This window comes from Cololabis saira, chromosome 17 (genome assembly GCF_033807715.1).
Source record: "Cololabis saira isolate AMF1-May2022 chromosome 17, fColSai1.1, whole genome shotgun sequence".
Taxonomy (NCBI): domain Eukaryota; kingdom Metazoa; phylum Chordata; class Actinopteri; order Beloniformes; family Belonidae; genus Cololabis; species Cololabis saira.
In genome coordinates this window covers 30,507,488-30,529,939 of record NC_084603.1, presented here as the reverse complement: position 1 = coordinate 30,529,939, position 22,452 = coordinate 30,507,488, and the positions used below count along the sequence as shown (strand labels likewise).

Sequence of the window (22,452 nt, the reverse complement as noted above, 5' to 3'; positions counted from 1 at the left end):
CAGTAAAAATGAGTGTACTCCCCCGACTACTTTACTTGTTTAGGAACTTGCCTGTAGAGGTGAGTGAAACTCAGTTTAGGGAATGGGATAAATGGATCTCCAGATTTGTTTGGCAGGGCCGGAAACCGAGAATTAAATATGCCACCCTTCAACTTCACAAGGATTCTGGGGGGATGGGTCTCCCTTGTCTAAAGAATTATTATTATGCTGCTCAAATAGCTCCTCTACTTTATTGGAGTAATGGAACATATGCGGCTAAGTGGAAGGAGCTGGAGTCCAATCTAGTAGATCCATTCCCCATTCAAGCTGTGTTGGCGGATGAGGGTATAATGTGTCAGTTACAAAAGCTGGGGAACCCATGGCTGAACCACACGTTTCAAGTCTGGCAGAAGGTGATTAATATGAGCAATATACATAGAATGTTGAGAATGTTCAGATGGTTTGCGTTTGATTCTGATTTTTCCCCCAACAGGCATGATTCTAGCTTCAAATCGTGGACAATGTATGGTTTTACAACATTTCTTTCACTCACTCATAAGAACACTGTATTCAGCTTTGAGGTTTTACAGGATAAACATGGCTTACAACGAAATGATTTCCATAGATATCTGCAACTACGATCTTATATTGATCGTGAATGTAAAATGACAGGTCTCTCAGATGTCGAATTAGAATTTTACCACATTTTGAAAAATGCCATGACAATGACTCCAGCCAACTCCATCTCCAAGCTGTACACAGCTATATCCCATGCCAATAATAGCGACACTCTTTACATCAAAGCTAAATGGGAAAGGGAAGCAAGGATTGACATTTCTGAGGAGACTTGGAGCAATATCTGGTCCTTCCAATGGACAACATCTAGCTCCATGGACTGGAGAGAGCACTGTTGGAAGAATATCATTAGATATTTCAAGACACCGTATCAGGAGAAATACAAAGGGGCAAATTTGCCATGTTGGAGACAATGTGGCTCGACTATGGCTAACCACTATCACATTTTTTGGGACTGCCCCAAGCTGAAGGTGTTCTGGAGGGGTATTCAGGCTTCAGTAAGCACAGTTTTTAACATTCAGTTTCCTCTGAGTTTTGACGTGTTATATCTAGGTCATGTTACTGTTCTGGAATGTAGGCGAGAGATAAAATTGCTGCAATTGCTCTTGGTGGCGAGTAAGAAAGCAATAACCAGGAGATGGTTAACTCCGACCCCACCTACTCTAGAAGACTGGATCGGTATCACCTTAGAGATTTTCAGGATGGAAAAGCTGACCTTCCAACTAAAAGCACAACGGGACATGTTCTATAAGATTTGGAATAACTGGATTGTATTTGTCACCCCCATGAGAGCAGATTTTGTTTGATTTCACTGGTAATATGTAATTCATTGTTTTGACCTCGACTGGGTTTTATGTTTGGTTCAACACAGCAGCGGCAGGTGACCTCCTTTCTGTTCATAGTTCATGTAAACGTTAATTTTTGTGACTTAAACTAGCAAAACCGGAAGGACATTCATTTTCATATGATTGAGTGTTGCTGTATCGTTTTATTTATTGTCCTTTCCAAATAAAGAAACAATTAAAAAAAAAAAAAAAAATCGCGATCTCGATTCATGCTTGAACGCGATCTCATTTCCAAATGACGACGATTTTAAATTTTTTTTTTTTTTTTTTTTTTTTTCTTTTAAAGATGGCTGCATAAAAAAATGACTAGGCCTATGTTCTAGGTTGTTGTAGTCCTGTCATGGTCAACTATCATGTTGTCATGTTTGTTATATTTTGTTAATGATTGTGGATTACATTTGGAGAAACATCTACCTTTCTCATCACCTGACACATATTGCACATAAATATTGTTAAAATTGTTATTGTTAAAATTATTTAAAGACAAGAGAGATGTTTATTGTTTTTATGTTCAATGTCAGCTGTTACAGCAAAAAGCAGCCAGAGGAATAATTTGTTGCCTCAGAACTACAGGATCTGTTACAAGTCCCCTTTCTGAAAGGGTGTTCAACTCAGGGAGGAACAAATATTGTTCAAAATTGTTATTATTGTTTAAATTATTCAAAGGTTTGTGTAAAGAAGACAAGAGATGTTTATTGTTATTATATTTTTGTTCAGCTGTTGCAAAGTTAAAGTAATAAGTGCAATAAATTTTATATTGGAAAAAAAATCGTGAGAGAATCGTGATCTCAATTCTAAGCAAAAAAATCGTGATTCTCATTTTGTCCAGAATCGTGCAGCCCTACAGCACACGTTTAAAATCTGCAGCGAAAATACAGTTTCAGCTTTAACTTCAAAAGAATTGAGTAAATACTGACAGAACAGTTTAAAATGGAAAGAAAAAATAAAGCCAGAGGAAGACATTTGGTGGAGATACGGGATTCAGAACGTAATCTTTTTGGGACACTTCAACACGCGAGATAACTGGGACCTGAAACACCAACATCCCAGTTCAGAGATAATCACTCTCCTGCACTACGGAAGCTTTCTGAATACTCGTGTAAAGCTCAACACAGCCTGAACGTTGAAGCTGAAGAAGAGTCCAGGAACTTGTGACAAAAAGTGAAATACATAAGAAGATGAGAAAAAGCATTTCTCTTCATCAGTGGTGCTGATGAGGTGAGATGCTTCTGTTTGGGCCACGAAAAATCCAACTGGGACGTAACAGATTTAGGGATCACGAGGACATAATAACCCTAAAATGAACTAAAAAAAATACTTCCTTAATCCACAAAAGGGAAATCATATTGTAACATTGTTGCAATTTAAATTACAACAACAACAAAAAACAATCTAAACAATGATTCCAGTTTGGTTAAACAGAGCAGATGCAGCCGGTCCTGGGAAATGACTGTGATTCAGTTTCAAGGTCTTCCAAAGCTTGTGAAACCCTCGGTAACTGACGAGGGTAATAATATCCTTCCTTCGCTAGAGAAACTACCACAGATTTGCCAGCTGACCTCTCAGAGTTGCAGAATCCGTTCTTGGTTGAGGCTTGGGGTTGGTGAGGTTGTTTTTGTAGGTTTCAGACCGTAGTCGGGGTGAAAACAGCTAATATGCTAATTGCATTACAGTATTTAGCTTTTGCTAGGCAACAAGGTTTTTTTCTTTGTAATGTTGAGTCCAAGTGTTGCCCAATAATCACCCACTTACGTCATCTGGGCATTCACCACACGCTCACATCACATTTGGTTCCCTTCATGTTGAAAAGAGGTAAATCAATAACTAATACATCTTGTATGAACTCCAATCACCTGCAATTTTTGAGAGGCATGCTCAAAGAAAGTGGGGAGGTGGTGAGATGTTTCCTGTGGTTTCCTGTAGCCCAATAGCACCTAATTACAACTGGTAACATGCTGGTACGTCAGTCAGTGCCCACGGAGAGCAGCAGCAGCGTTGTGGACACAGAGATGCACAAAAGCTCACAGGATAAAACTCCACTGAGCTGCACTTCTGCCTGCGAGACCTCACAATGAGACGGAGCTGAAGCTGTCATCAGTAAAGACTCCACAGAGCAGCGTTTCCCCAAAAAACATTCATACTGATGATTTTTTCCACTTCACAAGTGGCCGTTTAGTCACTTCCCCTAGGCCTGTGTTGAAAAAATCGATTTCCCAATTCTAAATCGATTCTCATATTAGTTCCTAAAAATCGATTCATAAGTCTAAAGATCGATTTTTTTTCTTTTTTTTTCTTTTATTTATTTATGTATTATTTTTTTTCATCATTACATTACAACTTTTGGTTATTTTTTTGTTTATCCCCAAAAAAGGAATGTTTTGTTGGACACGAGAATAACTGGTGCCATGTTTTTGCCTTTAAATATGTTTAAAGGTATGAAAACATTAAAGTGTTAGGTTATGATTGCATAAATTGTCTATATTTCATTACTTTATATACGGTCTTGGGGTTACATTTGCAAAAAATGCTAAAAACCAAATGCTCAAAAATTAAAAACCAAAATAGACCGAAAATGGAACAAATAAAAACGGAAAGTGGGAAAAAATAAAACAGATTTCATCCGTCTCTGTTTCCTCCCTGGATCTGTTTGATAATTCTGACCCACATGTTGTTTCTGAAAGCAGTTCTATCAGCATTCTGGGAGCTGATTGGTCCTTACAGCAGCATTAGCTGCAATACTTGCTGTTGCATCTCAATATAATACTAGTAGTAATATGTTGCATAACTACAGTCATATAATTCATGCAACAGCTCAAAAAACAGTTTTAATAACACTAACCCAAATCAATATCGGAATCGAATCGAATCAAATCTTGACAATCGATTCTGAATTTTAAGAATCGGAATCGAATCGATTCTTGACATTTGAATCGATCCCCAGCCCTAACTTCCCTACGCTTTTGGTTGCAGTTTAAAAAAGGCTGCAAATCAGATACAGCTCTCTCGATAGCTCACAAACCCGTGTGCTTGCTGAACATAACATGCACAATTAAGTTCCCAAGTACAGGCTTGGATTGTAAATGCTGCAGGAGTTAAAGTCAGGGCGAATGTCCTCTCTCTATCAGGGGGAAGTTTCTCTCTCTATCATCAAAGTTTTTATCCAGTTTTTCACACACTCTACTGGTACATTACTGCAAAACATCAAATAAATCACTAACCTTTAAAACTGGACTACATTTTTCACACTACATCGTTAAATATCTGACGAATAGCAGACAAGTTGCTCACAACTACCAGCAGATAACTACAAAAGCATTCAGGAGAGGAGATTCAGGTGTATTTTAAAGTCCCCTCGTCACAATGCATCCCTCCAAAACCACGTTTTATTCCACTAAAGTCTTCACGATAGCGGAAATAAATGCAGGTGCGTCTACTTACTCAGTCTGTGTCCATAGAAGAATTACTGTAGCAGCACGTTCAGAAGGCCGTAGGAGCAGGACCTTAGATCATTCCTCATGAAAGTGCAAAACGCAAACAGCAGCCACATACAGCTGTAAACAGAACAAAACTGAAGGTTAACGGCATCTAAAAATATGATGTGTTGAGAAGAATTTCTTTATTCCTCTTCCTCTAAACTCATCGCACACAAACAGAAAAGTCACACTTCAACACACATAAAGCTTATATACACAGTACACACCACTTCCGCTTTCTCACTTCCCCACCTGGTAGAGGCGCGAGGGAGAGCAGCACCTCGCAGCAGGAGGCAAAAACAAGTCTGCAAAACAGCTACAAAAGCACTAAGAACGTCAATCTGATCTCTATCTGAGAAGGTTACATCAGTCATCGGGGCTGCAGTCCAACGACACAACCCTAATCCATTCATCTAAGATGCAATCCTCCAAATTTGATCAATATATCAAATAAAAAATGACATTGCATCTGTTTTTAAGTTCTTTTACACCCCAGGAAGTCTTGTAGCAAATAAGTACAATAAAAGTCATCAGCAGTATTCAAACTTCAGCGTCGCTCTTACATGCAGAAATACACCAAAGTACTGTATGTATAACTACTATTGACAATCATCTACATGCCATCATTGTGATTTTACAAAGTAAAACAGGAACTAAAAAATCTACTCCAATGTCAGTTACAGTAAGTGCCAGAACATGTTTGATACGTCGCGATATGACGGCGACGCAGCGTGCTTCCTCTCTGTGACCCGACTCTGGAAGAGTTAATAAAGTTCTACAGACAAAAAAAAAGAAGATGCATGAGACCAGAAGAGAAACTGCGCATTTAATATCCACCCAAATATCAGAAACTGTCCTGGTGCAACAAGCAGATCTCCAGATAACATATCAGAACCAAGACGGCATGTGGACGCAATTAAATGTAATAAAAGCTACGTCACCGTTGGACAATAGCTCCAGGTTTCCAGCCATTGTAAGATCCCCACTTGAATGCATCCACCCGCTCAAACCCGATCAGCCATCGGTGAAGGTCTGCAATCAGAACTGCATGAGGTTTCTGTGCACAAACCTCGTCCCTCCGCTGCAGATTCTGCACATTTAGGTCAATGTGATGGCCATCTTCCCCCTAGACCAGGGGTCGGCAACCCAAAATGTTGAAAGAGCCATATTAGACCAAAAACACAAAAAACAAACATGTCTGGAGCCGCAAAAAACGAAAAGTCTTGTATAAGCCTTAGAATGAAGGCAAATGGTGAAAGGCCAAATGTCGAGAAAAAAGTCAAAATGTCGAAAAAAAGTCAAAATTTCAAGAAAAAAGTTGAAATGTCGAGATTAATGTTGAAGTACAATTTCAAGAAAAAAGTTGAAATGTTGAGATTAAAAAGGAAAAAAGAAAAAAAGTGGAAAAAAAGAAAAAAGAAGAAAAAAAGAGAAGGAAAGAGAAAAAAGAAAAAAAAAGATCAAACATTTCTGAAAAAGCTCCAGGAGCCACTAGGGCGGCGCTAAAGAGCCGCATGCGGCTCTAGAGCCGCGGGTTGCCGACCCCTGATCTAGACTGGATAATAACTCAGTTTGTAGAAACTGGAGAATCGTTGGAGCCGCTTGAACATTGTTGACGGGTGGTGGATTATTTAGTATAATTGACATTTTGTGGTATTTGATTTAATTTGTATTTGAAGAAAAGTACATGCACAGCTTGTTTGCATGGTGCTGATTTAAGAACAATAACATAACTGTAGCAGGGATGTTCTGCAGCAAATTACTGACTGGAATTTCACTTTTGAAACAGCCGTCAGCTACACGCGTTCACAGGAAATAGACTGAGCCACACTGACAGTAATAAGACCAAATGACTCACTGGGTTGGAAAGAAAAAAGTATTGACGCTCTGAGAATAATACAGTTAAGAACAGTTATTGCATTAATAAGTGGAGTAAAAGAAAGTAGCGCACATCAGACTGAAGTGCAAGTAAGTCAAACTTGCAATTAATTAAAGGAATTGTGGAAATGTACTGCTGCTTTTTTTCTTTTTTAGTTCTGAATTAACTATTCAGAAACTGGAGCCCAGTTTTGTTTCTGAATGTAGTTTGTAGTTTGAGCAGGACTGAATCTGTTCCCCAGAAAAAAAATGCACGTCGGGTTTGTTAAGAGACTCTAAACGCCGTCCCTGAATACCATTTAGAAAGTGAATTGATCCAAGCTGGTGTTGCTGCGGGACAGAAAGGTTGTAGGAGCTCCACAGCAGTCACTTCCTGAACCCACAGTGTCACACTTCCTGCCTCGCAGCAGAGAGGCCGCCGGCCAACCCGGCGCTGGTCGCCCCTGCCGTCTAACTCCCGTCTCTCCTCTACCACCAAGTTCAGCAGAGCTGGCGTTCCCCAGTATACTCAGCTGCTTTTCCTTAGAAGATTCCAGTCTGCATCGAGAGGAAAAATGTGTCCGAGCTGGTACTTCAGTTAACCACATTAAAAGAGCAGAGCTCCTCGCTCTGGAAAACCAACGTGCATGTACCACAATGTGCCAGCACCTCGCCCTTCAAACAAAAGACACAAGCAGCAAAAAAGCAGCATGTAAACCGAAAAGATCTTTTTTCTTTTCCTCAGCCACTGCAGGTACTGAAACCCACATGGCATGAAATGAAAACAAGCATGTAAAAGCCAAAATTCCTTCACATCCTCCCAAAACGGTTCGATCGCAAATTTAACCCCTCGGAAATCTGGATTGTTTCTGTATTTAATTATGAGAAGGAAGAAGGGTGAGCAAATGTTTTTAAACCTGGGTACGTTTAATGCTTTATAAAGGCTGGACAAATAAGAAGAAGAAGAAAAATTTGAACACACGTCAACATAATGAAACAAAGTCATACTTTTTGTCAAAAGCAACCATTCCTGTGCTTGTGTGGATATAGATGTCACATAAAAAAAAGTGTCCTCCAATTCTTGGGAATTTTTTTCCTTTCAGAAGAAATTCTTTGTTTTGGTTTTTGCTCTGAGGCATCTTCACGTCTGAAGCTTTTCCCGTGACATCATGCGGCAGCATTTTCAAACTCGACCATAAAACAATTTAGGATGCAACGGCAACAAGCTCCTAATTTATAAAACACTTCATAATGAGCACAAACTTAGAATCCAGATGTAAAAACACAAAATGTGTGAAAACACTGAAAAAACGGATCCATCCAGCCATTCATGTCTGCTTGAGGGAAGAATTGCTTTAACTAAAGCTGACCTTAAACCTGCTGCTGGTAGGTAAACTTCTATTTCTTTTGGACAATGCAAAGTTAACAGATTCCACGTTTGCAGCCACTGTGTCTCAGATATTTGACAGCTGACTTCAACTTCCTATGCCACATGGGAAAGCAAACACTGTCCTTATCTAATCCTCAACTTTCCAGAAACTACTGCTTTAAGATAATTTGAGTCTCCATGTCAATCAAAAGCAACTTGGAAATGCAGTCGCAGGACTACAGACATTTTTGAAGAGAGGAAATCTGCAAAACAAAACCTCCATATTGGAAATGTTCTTAAAGGAGCATGAGGCAGCATTGACGCAGGATTTATGAAAAAAATTCGTAAACGTTTTAAGTTTTCTAGTAATAATGTTAGATGAAGCGTTCCAAACCAAAAAGAATGATCCTCTAGTGTATCTCTCCGTTGCCTTGAACAGGCTGTGTGCTGCAAAATGTGCTGCAATTCGGTCCCGAATTTCCCGCGCTGGGCTGCAGATGTGACGTCACATGACGCTGCATGTGCGTTCTCCCCGTTCTCCCGTGCCGGCTTCACTGTTGGCTGCAGTACCCCCAACGGCCGTCGTGGCGTTTCTTAAAAGGAGCCTCAAGCTCCTTTAAGTAAATCAAACTGGCTTGTTGAATTTCCCTTTTTTTCTGAAACTAAAACTCATGACCCCCGATGGAGAGTTGGAGCGAGGCCAAAAGATGCCACGTTGGTGGAGAAAGTGTCGTCTGGGGGCTCCGGTTCATCTCTGGGAGCTGCAGACATGAGCGTCCCTGCAGTGACTGATGACATCTCCATTATCAGAGTCAAACATCACCAGATTTCTGATATCATTGATTCTTCAGTCTACTCGTACAAAGACGGAGAGTGGAGAGGGAGACACCTTCTATCCTGATTCCTCAATGTCACTGCATGAACTATATAAATAAACTGATGCAGTGATGTCACCAACTGGTTTGCAGCTCTTATTTGTCACAATCGTGTGTTCTTGGAGCCGGAGGTGACAGGACAGACACAGAAGAGGCTGTTCAAAGTCCACAGCAGCTGAGTTCACTGACTCACACTGTCCAAGTCATAAATTACACCCAAGTTTAGGCCTTTGTACAATTCACACAGATGAGTCATATAAAAATCAAATCCACCCAACAGCTGTCATGAAGTTAATAAGCTACTGAGAACAAATCTGTTCTGTTTTCATCCTAACGCAGCGTTGTGCAGAGAAGGAATCACTATTGGAGTGAGCCTCAAGTGGCCGTTTGAGGAACTGCAACTGCTGCTTTTTCCGCTTCCGTTTTCGGCCTCCAGGTTGCAGCTCGCGTCACAGTCACATGGACATTAGTGCGGCTTGTTTGCAGGCAGCTGAGTCACTTTAGATGCTCTGTGATCAGAAATCAGACCGCATGACTCACCTACTACGAGGCCGGTGGCGTTTCTGTGAGAAGGCTAAAAAAAAAAACCCACTTTATTTTCTATAAATACTAATCAACTTCAGCAGTTTTTAGACTTGGCATTTCCTGACCGTATGAATCAGTGTCTAATTTACGACCAGCATTGGGCTGGTTACGCTCTCTCCCCACATGGGACACATGAGTCGCGGCGTCGGGCCGACAGACGGGGAGAGAGAGAGAGAGAGAGAGAGAGGCCGAGATCACATGTTTGACACAGGAAACTGAGCCGAGCACAAAAAGAGCATAGTGCTGCAATTCCCTTCCACTGTAACCCACATGCAACAGACAAACGCAAGGCTCTTCCCCGACCACGGAGCTGAGACGGTAACAGAGGAGTGTTGTGATCCAGAGTCAGATCCGCTCATCTCTGGATCGGCAGCAGGAAGAGGCTCTTTAAGATAAATCTGAATAATTGAAGAGCAGGGGAGACACGACCAAATCCAGCCAGCCCCTCACGTCAGGACCAGCGCTGAAATCATCATCATCCCACTGCGCTCCTGAGGAATTCCAAGAACTTGGAGTAACAATGAGCTAAAACTAGTTTGGTGACAAAAGCATGCAAATTGGAATGCAACCAGGGGCAAAGAAAGAACAAAAAAAGCAGCAAGGCTACTCTCTATTGTGCAAAGGTTGATGAAACCCTGACGTAAAAACTGTGTGAGAAATTTTGAAAAGCCTCCGCAGACATACGAAGTTCCTTCTGTGTTGAAACCAAATCGGGAAGTACTTTTGTCCAAAATGAAGAAACTTGTGTGCAATGTGCATATGCACATCATTTCTTTATTACTGCATCTTCTGCATGGAGGCCTGAAGAGGTCAAGCTGCAGCGTATGTCAGAAAACCTTCTAAAAACATAATGAAACAGCACTGCTGCTCTTAACCTTGAAAAAACGTGTGAAAATAAGAGTCACCATGATAAACGTCATTATTATAAGTACATAGAAGTATTCTGGGAGGTTAATGGAGGTATGACATGGGGGAAATCTTGACCATAAAAGCCCACCGTTGGTGCCGTTCTCACTAATCGTTTCCATTTATCTTAATTATCAGCCATTTTCTAAAAATGTAGCGAATTACTAAGAAAGCAAATTAAGTTTTCTTATTCATTTTATGATAAGATTTACCATGGGAATTAGCTTACAAGATAAAAATATTAATAGCAGCCAGGTTGGGTGTCGAGAAAGTACATCTATCCATCCATCCATCCATCCATCCATCCGACATACTAAGAGAATAAAATATGTTTTATAGAAATGACTGAAGCTGAGATGACACCAGCATCTTACTTCGACAGCAGTTCTCACGTTTTAAACAGGGTGTTGTTAAATTAGGGAAACCCATAAGAAGTGTGAACCAGTAACCAGCTTCCGTCGCCCGTTTGACACTACAGTTCACATGCGCTGGTGTTGGTCTGTGCTAAAGCAATGAGCAAGAGCGCTGCGTTCTCCCACAAAATAAAAAGCCAGTACGTTTTTCATCTTCAAAAATCCCTACGACATCGTTAGATTAGGTCTCTCCTTTAGTCACGTTTGCTAGAGGTCACTTGGAGACCCAAGTCTCAGCCTATGATAAAACCCAAATCCACAACAGTAGAGGAACGCCAGCGTCACAAGCCCAATTTCAGACCATGGTACTCAATCACTTTGAGTTACACTCTTCACATCTGTTATATACAAGCATGTAAAATAATACGATTTTATGCATTTAATGCAATTAACATGATGTAAATGCAACACTTTTTAAGCTAAAGGTCAGCCTAGGAGACCCTGATCCATCCCTTTAGTTCTGCTGCTGGAGGCCAAGACTACAGTGGTCCTCTCATGATGCACCGAGCCCCGATCCTCTAGAATCCCAGGTACGTTTATATTCCTGTTACTGTCCTTAATTAACCAACTCATGAACCACCGTGCTTGGCTTTTGGTGTCAGCTCTTTAGACAACATGCTACAAATGTTTTTTTGCCTACCAAGGAACTGTGCGTTACAGCCATCTATTCAAAGAACATTGTTCTGGAGCCCCCCCCCCCAGATGTCATTTTGCAAACTCTCCCACAAAAAGTTACTTATAAAGCCTTGTTCGATTTGTATTGTCATGAACCGTGGCGCATAGAAAGCATTGCATTGCCTGAATTGGGGTAAACTTTCTTGGACATCCACTCATGGAAAGTAAAAACTGAATAATCTTTGTTATTTTAGAAAGATTCACTCTTAACTGACATGACAACCCTTTCCCAGATTGAAGGGCACCAACTGTTGCTATTTTGTCTTGTCTTTGTCTTTCCTCCTTGGCATTGTGTTAATAAATACCTGAATGCTGCCGGCCAAAAAACTGCCAAAATGTTGTTGTTGTTTTTTTAATCAAGCCCTTTGTATTTATTCTATGTCCACGATTTGATGTTTAACTGACAAGTCGTCCAATAGACAAAAAAAGGAAGTACTTAAAAGAAGCATGAGGGGAGTGTCATCTAACATACTCAGAAATACATTTCAACACTACTTAAATCAACCATAACAGTCAAAAAAGACTGTTACACTGCTTTGTGACGAGGGAAGAGTGAAACCCATTCATCATCCTGTTCATCTAATGTCACATAAACTCATAATCAGTCCTAATTCAACATCCTTTCTAACCTAGTGTCCAGGAGCAGCTCACAGCCTGGTGGGTTTCTGTTAGACAGGGTGTGAATCAGCTCATCCAGTCAGCAAACCCACATACATCACATTTCCAGAGTATCTCTCAGCAGCTGAATTCAAGGGCACGTCGTTGTCCGTGCATGTGTGCGTGCATGTGTCCGTGCATGTGTGCGTGCATGTGTGCGTGCATGTGTGCGTGCATGTGTGCGTGCTCCCAGCAGTGGTCCCTGCTCCCAACAAAACCTCCTGAAAACATGGGTGCAGATCCCGGGGGGGACATGTCCCCCCCAATTTCTGAAAAACATGAATTGTCCCCCCCAATAAAAATACCCTAAATTATTCAAAATTTAACAAATGTATTTTCAGATTTAAAAGGTTGAATATGTAGAATATTTATTAAAAATATATTTCTAAAAAAATAAAACATCCACCATAACTGTGTTAAAACATGATCAGTTAGTTTAAACAACTTGTTTAGGGCTCCATATTTCATCCATATATCAATTGATCGTGCATAAAGTACGATAAAAGGATAATAGGATAAAAGGAAGATGGTGAGAAGAATTTGAGATGAGTAGACACTTGATGCCCAAAACCCTTAAAATTATGATTTAGGAATATAACAGTTAAGTAAGCAGTGACACACACTGTTGGCTGTTTAGGACAGATAAACAAGAAAGGTAAGCACAATAAATGATTCCCTGTGCAGTATTTTTTGGTGAGCCTTTACCAATTTATGGCATGGTATGAGTTGCATATTGGCAAAAAAAAATTTAAAATTAAAATCACGTTTGTGTCCCCCCAATCCTGACATCTGCACCCCTGCCTGAAAACCAAACTGAGAAATGTGCAAACATCCCAGTCCAGTTGTGCAGCTCTCCCTGCAGCTCCCTCTGGCAACGCAAACCACATGTTTCAGGTCCAGCCTCGACTGTAAATAACGAGCTGGATCCCCAAACACAGAGCAGCCTTCTAACCCCAGAGTTTTAACAGAAAATCCTTTCATTGGACATCATTATTTGTGGATGGGAGAGAGAACAAACTGGCCCTTGGCCAGTGCATGCATGCAAGATCCCCGTGAGAAAGGCTGAAATGCAGCTATTTAAGACGCTGAGATGAACGATTTGTTTCACTAATGGAATGTTTTCCAGCTGCTTTCTAGAAGTTGACAACTTTTTTTTTCCCTTCTTCGTTTTTTTCCGCTTGTAAACCGAAGTCGGGTCTCACGGTTTCCGCTTCACTGGGACTATTTTCCACATCCGCACACACACAAACACAAGAAAAACTAAACTTACACCAAAGTCAAGGTGATGTTTGTAAAGCCTACCTCTGGAGGGACGACAAAGCCCTGCACGGCTTAATAATCGTCCACCGACGGCGAATATCCTGCGTTGGTGTTGAGCTCGCAGCCAATCCTGGAGTCTGCAGAGGAGGACTGGCGAGCGGGCAGGCCGGCGAGCTGGCGGCGGCCAGAGACCTGCAGGGCCGCGGTTACGCACACAGCCGGGGTTGAGGCTGGTTTATGCTTCTGCGTTACACCGACGCAGAGCCTACGCCGTAGTGTACGGCGTATGCTCTGCGTTGGTGTAACGCAGAACCATAAATCAACCTTACGCACAGAGCTCCGTGGGAAGTTCAGTTGAGGGAAGTGGAAAACTGGAAATACACACTGAATAGGTGGTTTAAGGAATTTTATTTTTTACATTTTATTTTATGTATTTAAAAGGGACAACGCACATTAATTGGCATGACACAAATTAGATAGGGATTTGAAATTATGTAGAACCTTCACCTTATTTAAAAAAAAACATTGAAAAGAAGGATGATTTCTTTATATCAAATTAATGAGTGGTGATGCTTGCTATGTTGAGTTGGGTATTTATTTAATTAGTGATTTGATTTTTTAAGGATGAAGGAAACATGTGGACTGCACCTTTATTTTTATTTATTTTTTTATTTCTTGAGAAAATTTTGTTATCCCCATGGAGGCAATTTGTTTTACTGTCAGTCTTTTCTCTTACTTCTTGCTTTCATCTCATTACTTTAATTAATATTTTTGACGGTAGGCAAATAATAAGCTTTGCTTCAGCCTACACCTTTTTCGGTCTAGATGGTATTTGTATATTGGAAACTTTTTGTAATGTTTTCTTTGAACAGTGTATTCGTTTTCTTGTTGTCATTTTTATTGTTTTTTTTGTGATGTCAAGACCGAAATAAACTAAACTAAACTAAACTAAAAAAAAGTGGAAAACTGGAAATACACACTGAATAGGTGGTTTAAGGAATGTGATTTTTTAAATTTTATTTATTTTTTTTTTTATTTATGTATTTAAAAGGGACAACGCACATTAATTGACATGAGCATTTGAGTCCATCATGTAAATGTGCCAGATTTAGCCATACAGGCTAATTTACATCTGCAGTCCCTGGCAGGTTGATGGTATATATAAAAAACATTGAAAAAGAACACACTAAAACACTAAAACACAGATCACAAACAATTAGTAAAACCATGACACTCCGAATAATGACAAACGACATAAATGAAGAACTATAGCACAAACACATTAGCTCTCACAAAAGCACATAAACACAAACAGGTATAAAAAACAATAACCTGACCCCTATACCAGATTATGACAGCATGCTTGATTATCCAGTAACCACTGTTTTATGTTTTTAGAGAATGAATGAAGAGATGTGATGTTCCTTAGTAGCTTAATTTTAATAATAATAACATTTTTTAAATAATATTTTTATTTTATTTTATTTTTTTCTAATAATATTATTTTAAAATTATTATAGGTTTTATTTGTCCCCCCATTTCAAATTAGAGAAGTTATTGATATTCCCCTCTAACAATGTAAATTTTATTTATATAGCACATTTAAAAACAACCGAGGTCGACCAAAGTGCTGTACAGTATACATTAAAATGAAACAAAACCGAAAGAAAATACAGTACAAAGTGCAGAAACAATGAAATCACTAATGTACTATAGGGTGATCAATAAAATAGTCATAAAAAATAGACAGCAAACAGAAAGTGCACAATCACTCCTCACAGTAACCAGATGTAGGCCACTATTTACCGTACACCAAAAGCCAATGAAAAGAAATAGGTTTTCGAAGAAGAAAACGACCTCAGTGCTCTGGCTGGTGTGTGAGTGTGGAGAAGTTCAGTAAGGTATTGGGGTGCCAAGCCATTCAGTGATTTAAGAACAAACAGCAAAATCTTAAAATCAATTCTGTAGTGAACAGGAAGCCAGTGCAGGGAGGCACAGATCATTTCCACCTGTCAATTAAACTACTGATTAATTATGTTTGAGAGCAGTAACAAGCTCCAACAATCCAGGCAGTAGGAAGAAAAGAAGCTTCAAACCTGCTTTTTAGATACCCTGTGAGTGACCTCAGGCGGGATTGTCCAGTAATTATGTAATTTATGGTAGAAGTATGTAACGCCACCATGCTGATGTTCACTTCAACTAACGTAAAGACTCCACTTCTGACCTTATTATGTATAATATTGTATATTAAGTATAATATACATTAACGCACATCCTAGGTCACCTTTATACAGACTCATTACTCGGGCACTTTAAAACCAACATGTTGTACACTTTTTCTTTTAATATAATTTGTTCTTTTGTATTGCACCAATCACTATAACCAATTCCTTGTGTGTGTTAAACTACTTGGCAATAAACTTCTTGCTGATTCTGATTCTTCTGAGGTGATTTGAGGTGTGGACATTTTTCAAACTGACAAGTTGCAAACCTCATATGTATTTAAAACTATGTATTTTATTGTACGTCAGTCTGTGCAGACCTTTGCAACCAGCCTGACTTCTATTCGTAAAATATTATTGTTGTCAATGATCTTATTAGTACATTTTTCATGAGCTGTACATTTCCTCCCAACGTCTGGCTCTGCCGGTTTTGAACTAGTTTGCAGCCTCGTGACCTCGTGTGTGACTCACTGTATGCAGGGCTCTGGCTGCAGAGCCTACAGCTGTGCGGCCTGCTCTCTCATCCGGGATTTTAGCAGTGATGCAATGTTTCCAGATGTGGACAAGAGAAGAAAAAAACGATCCAATAGTCTTCCATGAAAAAAAATGTTTTTTGTTGTTTTCTCGGTGATAAATTATTCAGACCCTGCAAACAAATATTTCATAACATACATTTCATAACATGCTGGTATTTTAAATGCAAAACAAATTAAAATAAATGCACTGACTTTTAATGATGAAGAGTTGTTCAGTAAACGATACTTCTGTCTAATATATTAGCTAAAACTGCAACTTTTTTGATACAACTAGTCACATTAACAAGAGAGGTTTTTAGAGCTATTGCTGTGATGTTTATGAGTCGTATTAATTTAAATGAATGGAAAACTGATTAGGGAGTGAGAGATAAAAGTGTTTGACATGTCAAACCTACAGTTTTGTCTGGCAGATTTCCCCAACACATCTGATCGACACTGCGCTGCGACGCCAATGAATTCTGGTGGATAAAGGGCGCCACCTGGTGGACTAATATAGTCATGACAGCTAATATTTTATAAGTGGTAGTTCCACACCTTTCTTAAAATAAAAAAAAATAACCATCAATGTTTCACTTTCATGTATGACTTGTACTTTATTAAAATCTCAAAAGCCATAATATTATTTACAAGGGACAAGTAATGTTAGATATTTCTGTAAAAAGTACAATAAAAAACAATAAAGATTTTGGATTATTGTAGAATTTAACAGGCAGTTTCACAACTTTGCTGATGAGTTCATGATCAATTTGCAGGTTTCTTATTGAATGTTGTTGAAATCCTCTTCAGAACTTGTATGATCCTGGCTGCGCAGCGTCTCTGCAGCTCGTCATTTGCAGACATTTGCAGACACACTCCAGGTGTGGAAGACAGAGCTGCACGTGCTCGTGGCTGTTCACATGCTCCTGCTGGACAGGCACTGGTTGACCACCTCCAGCAGAGAGGCGTTCTCCAGAGCTGCTGCCACTCTCTCTTTGTCTGCCAGCTGTTTGTTCACTACAAATAAAACATGAACCACATCAGATTCATAAATAAAACTATACTCCACACAGTCACTTCAATTTGAAAGCAAATCGTTCAAAGTGGCAAGAATGAACAATAAATAAAGTTTGACACATTTCTTTACCTGCTTCCTCTGAGGCATGAGTCCCAGGAGTGATGTGAACATCAATCTACATAAACAGAAAAAAAAAGAAAAAAAAAAGACAGCATTTAGGAAAGAACTGAGGCAAAACACTGATAACTCATTCTTAATACCAGAACTGCACACACGAGGAGGCCTCATTAAATGCGGCTCCTCTGTGAGAAGAAGCAGAAACGTACTTTGAACCTGTTCGGCAGGGAGCGCAGCAGCTTGACTTTGATTGACAGGCCAATAAGCGTTGCCATGCTGCAGTGGGGAATTGTGGGTGTGAACTCAACACCCACCGTGCTCTCTGCATCGCTGACCTGAGGAAAAGTCAAACACACAGAAATAGACTTTTAAAATAACACTCTTGAGTATTGTTTTTTCTAATTTCCAATTCCTTTTGAACATTAAAAAAAGGGATGTTTACACGGTGAAGCAAATGGATCCTAGAACTCACCCCTTGTATAAAACACTGAAACCAAGTAAATTGTACTTGTACAATAGTTGGAGTGAATATTAAGTTATACAGGACTGTCTCAGAAAATTAGAATATTGTGATAAAGTTCTTTATTTTCTGTAATGCAATTACAAAAACAAAAATGTCATACATTCTGGATTCATTACAAATCAACTGAAATATTGCAAGCCTTTTATTATTTTAATATTGCTGATTATGGTTTACAGTTTAAGATTAAGATTCCCAGAATATTCTAATTTTTTGTGATAGAATATTTGAGTTGTCTTAAGCTGTAAGCCATGATCAGCAATATTAAAATAATAAAAGGCTTGCAATATTTCAGTTGATTTTTAATGAATCCAGAATGTATGACATTTTTGCATTACAGAAAATAAAGGACTTTATCACAATATTCTAATTTTCTGAGACAGTCCTGTACGCTGATAAGAGAATTAAAGCTACTAACAGGTAAACTGAGAAGCACTGAACTTCATATTAAAAAGCAAGATTCTGCCAGGATACCTGGTGTTGTATTTACAAACTTGCAGCGTGATCTGATCACAAATAAACAGCTTAAAGTGCAGGTGTAAACATGCTCAGAATGCATTAAAACTGGATCATTCATTCGCTGTTTTTTTATAGCCTTACACTGGAAAATGACTCGTGACCACCTGGTGCTGAAAGTGTCAAATTATCCAAAATGCTAGTTAGAACATTGTTTACCACTAATCACTGTGGTTCATTGGCTAGAAGAATCCCTTCTGAGTAGTGTGCCGGTGTCAGCCGTCAAGTAATCCTATAATCTTAAAAAGAATATTCATTTCAGCCAATCGGCCACCTCTTCCCCTCTCCGTCTTCTTTACTCCTCTTGCATGGATGTGTGTATTTCTTGGCATCTCTGACCCCCAACTGGCCAAAGCAGATGGCCGGCCTCCCCGGGTTTGGCTCCGGTGGAGGTTTACGCAGCCTTGTTCATTAGGGTTCTTCCTCTCCACGCTCCCTGTGCCAACACACCTGACTCAAATGAATAGATCACCTCATTTGCTTGGCATCAAGGTCTGCATAACTCTGTTAGTGACCTGTTAATGTGAGCCAGGCGTGCTGCTGCAGGGAAACATCTAAAACATGCAGAGCAGTGGTACTTGAGGACTGGGACTGAGAAACACTGAGCTACACGGCTTATATTCATTTTAAATCTGGACTCCCATCGATTGAACTGGATGGGCTGATTTATCAAGGCCGTTGTACTTCAGTCCGGGTCCTGAGGAGGACACACTGAGCATGTTTTAGGGGTTTCCTGCTCAAACACACCCGGCTGAAGGTAAAAGGTGATCACTCAAGTGTCTTTGAGCATGAAAACATCTAAAAACAGGCCCGGTGGACTTAAAAACCTGTTTTAAAGAACCCAGATGAAGCTTTCCTGAGATGTGTGAGCTCGCTAGAGTCGAACCTCTTATATTCCTCCAGAGCTGCACTCTCCACCAATAAACAAATACACACTTGGTCTTTTGTGGCGTCCAAAAAAAGACCCAAGAGGGTGAAAGTCAAACACCAATCTCCACCACTCACTCAGTCCATGGCATTGACTCTTGACCCAGAATGTATTGAAACCATGGACAAAATAAGTTCAAAACTGTTCAAACATCACTCTGTCAAACCAGAATTTGTGAGTTCATCCCTTATTATTCCTCCCGTGACAATGATTTCATACCTTGACGCGGATCTGCTCCACCACGTTGAGCTCCTCCAGAGACAGAGGATGCTCAGGGTCGTTGATGGATCTGATCAGATGTGACATCAGTTAAAGGATTTAAGACAAGAAAAAAAAAAACACCACACAGTCATTGTGCCAATAGTATCAATAAATAACAATATCTAGAATAGCCACGTATTAGTTAAAACTCAACTGTAAAAACCAAACATTTAGAAATGTTTTCCAACCACCTTAATTTGTTTAATAGCTGATCTTCATTTGAATGTGTGTGTTTTCTGAATCCAAACAACATTTTGTGCTGCTTTAGCAAAATAAATGACTATGATGTACCTTGGAAAATAAACACAACATAACATACCATTAACCTTTAAAAACCAGAGGTGGTAGTAACGAGTTACATTTACTTCGTTACATTTACTCGAGTACGTTTTGGTAAATGTTGTACTTTTAGGAGTAGTTTTGAATCACTATACTTTTTACTTTTACTTGAGTAGATTTGTGAAGAAGAAACTGTTACTCTTACTCCGCTTGTTTTTGCATGTTTTGTCACATTTACAGACTCAAACACACACAGAGTTTCTATGAGTTCATGGGCTTGTTCTAGTTCTGCCTGGTTAAATTATTATTTTTTTTATTCTGTTATTATTTTATTATGTATTAAAGTACTTGAATTTACTTTAAGATGATTTTTTTAAGCCATTTTAAATTTTTTATAAATTTAAATCTATTTTATTGATTAAATTTGCATGAAGATGATTATTTTGTACTTTTGTCTGTTTGAACGGTTGTGTTAAAAAAGAAATCAGACGTTACTCAAGTTACTCAGTACTTGAGTAGTTTTTTTTCACCAAGTACTTTTTTACTTTTACTCAAGTAATTATTTGGATGACTACTTTTTAATTCTACTCGAGTCATATTATTCTGAAGTAACAGTACTTTTACTTGAGTACATTTTTTGGCTACTCTACCCACCTCTGTCAAAAACAAAAGAAATCCCTCAAAAGGTAATTAATCTTTAATGAGACATTAGACGTGATGACGTCATTACATCAGTATTTCATGTTTACTCTTTTCACGTCAGATAAAAATAAACCAGCCCCTGGTTATGCAGAGATTATGAATAATGCAGTAAAATAAACAGACGTTGGTCTCAGGTATAAACCCTCCCTAACACAGATAAGCGTGTTAAACATGAAGGATATCGAAGATCTCCCTGTCGTCGATGGGGTCGTGCAGGTTCTCGTCCTGCTCCTCGGCCGTCAGCAGCCGCTCCCCGGACCGCTGGAAGATCACCGGGTTGGCGTTCTCCAGCTGAGACCCCCCAGACATGTTCACCGCTGTTTGATTCACAGTTTAACAGGAAACGCTTCAGTATCCACCTGGAAATACGCACTTGTGATCAACAGCGCCGCTAAACACTTCCTGGAATAACGGGAAACAAGAGCAGCAAATCCCGCGAGATTACCCGATTTAAAGGAACATTGCACCCAAAATCAGTTTCTGTAACTGACATACATGATGATAAGCAATACTTCATTTATTGACTTGCACAGGTTACATCCAGTACTCGAGTTGTAAAAAAAAATCAGGGGGGATGGTGGATTTTATCATATGGGGACAGATAATTTGTGCTGATTACAAATAATATAATATATTACAAATAATAGCACTGACCAAAACACCTGCAGAAACACTGCAGGAATGACATAGCAGCAGTTAAATGCAGCCTTCTGTAAGCTTTAAATATCCACTGGGCTTACATCAAATACATCAAAACACAATAATTAAAAACAGTTTTCTGAACTTATCAACATGACTCTGTCCTTCACAGGATAAGTAAAATGGATCACTGCAAAAACTCAAAATAAGAATATTTGTCCTATTTCTAGTAAAAAATGTTTCATTTTAGTAAAAAAAATCTTATTACACTTAAAACAAGATTCATCACTGGAAAAAACAACAATTTTCACCTGTTTCAAGTAGATCTTTACTTGAAATAAGTAGAAAAATCTGCCAGTGGAACAAGATTTCTTTGCTAGTAATAAGAAGATAAATCTTGGCCCACTGGCAGATTTTCCTACTTATTTCAAGTGAAAATTTACTTGAAACAGGTGAAAATTGTCAAATATAAGTTATTTTTCTGGTGATGACTCTAAATGTTGAAATAGCAGTAATATCACATTCATTAATGAAATGACATAAGGGATGGAAAGGGGCATGGCAATTTTACAGGGGGGATGATTTTGACCGTTTTTATTTCAGGGGAGGATGCCATCCCCCCTCATCCCCCCTCAACTCCAGTACCGGTTACATCTATCTGCCAGTAAGTTAGCCAAACTCTGGCTTCAACCCAACTTGCATCAGATGCAGGCAGGACCCACCCTTAGTCACATGTTTTGGTTTTGCCCAAAGCTAGATTTATTTTGGGAAAATATATTCGATACATTTTCATATATGTGTAATAAAATCACCATTGACTTGGGGTTTTCCCTCATGAGACGCTAATATCTAGGCACCAGGCGGAAGCTGTAGCATTCTCAACTCTACTTGCACGACGTCTGATACTTCTAAGCTGGAAAAAGCCCACACCTCCCTCTCATAAGCGCTGGGTGGAAGACGTGATGTCTCACCTCAAACTGGAACAACTGAAGTACATTGCCCTACGGAAGCGTATTGCATTCACCTGAAAAAAAAATTGCTCTGTTTTTCTGAATTAACGAGATAATTATCTCAGAATTTCAGAAGATCAGAATGGGCTTTCCGTCTGAACAACCATAAAGTGGACAAACTAATAACAATCCCAAAATAAAACTGGATTAAACTGGACAGGAAAATTTTTGCTTCCATGGAATCGAGCTCTCAAGTGAATGACAGCTTCTTGCAAGTTGTGAGGAATCTGGTTAATTCAGAAAAACAGAGCAGATTTT

General features: G+C 39.3%; 2 protein-coding genes across 6 annotated transcripts in view; both read right to left on the bottom strand.

The window, feature by feature from the left end:
• Positions 1 to 13,612, bottom strand: part of wipf1b (WAS/WASL interacting protein family, member 1b) — a 39,409-nt gene extending 25,797 nt beyond the window's left edge. The window contains exons 1-2 of one of the 5 annotated variants that reach the window (XM_061745209.1): positions 13,513 to 13,606; positions 4,839 to 4,951 (exon numbers count right to left, since the gene is read on the bottom strand). The gene's annotated coding sequence lies outside the window, so the exon portion shown is untranslated. Of the gene's footprint in view, positions 1 to 4,838; positions 5,039 to 5,100; positions 5,161 to 13,480 lie in introns of those variants that run through there. The other 4 variants (XM_061745210.1, XM_061745211.1, XM_061745213.1 and 1 more) reach the window with 4 other exon arrangements.
• Positions 13,613 to 16,801: 3,189 nt separating this feature from the next.
• On the bottom strand, positions 16,802 to 20,975 carry ciao2b (cytosolic iron-sulfur assembly component 2B). Its single transcript, XM_061745864.1, has 5 exons — positions 20,728 to 20,975; positions 19,523 to 19,602; positions 17,549 to 17,674; positions 17,352 to 17,397; positions 16,802 to 17,221 (listed from the first exon to the last, which is right to left on the bottom strand). Exons 1-5 carry the CDS (start codon positions 20,852 to 20,854, stop codon positions 17,121 to 17,123), a joined length of 480 nt encoding a protein of 159 aa, XP_061601848.1. The 5' UTR covers positions 20,855 to 20,975; the 3' UTR covers positions 16,802 to 17,120.
• Between the last annotated feature and the right edge of the window lie 1,477 nt (positions 20,976 to 22,452).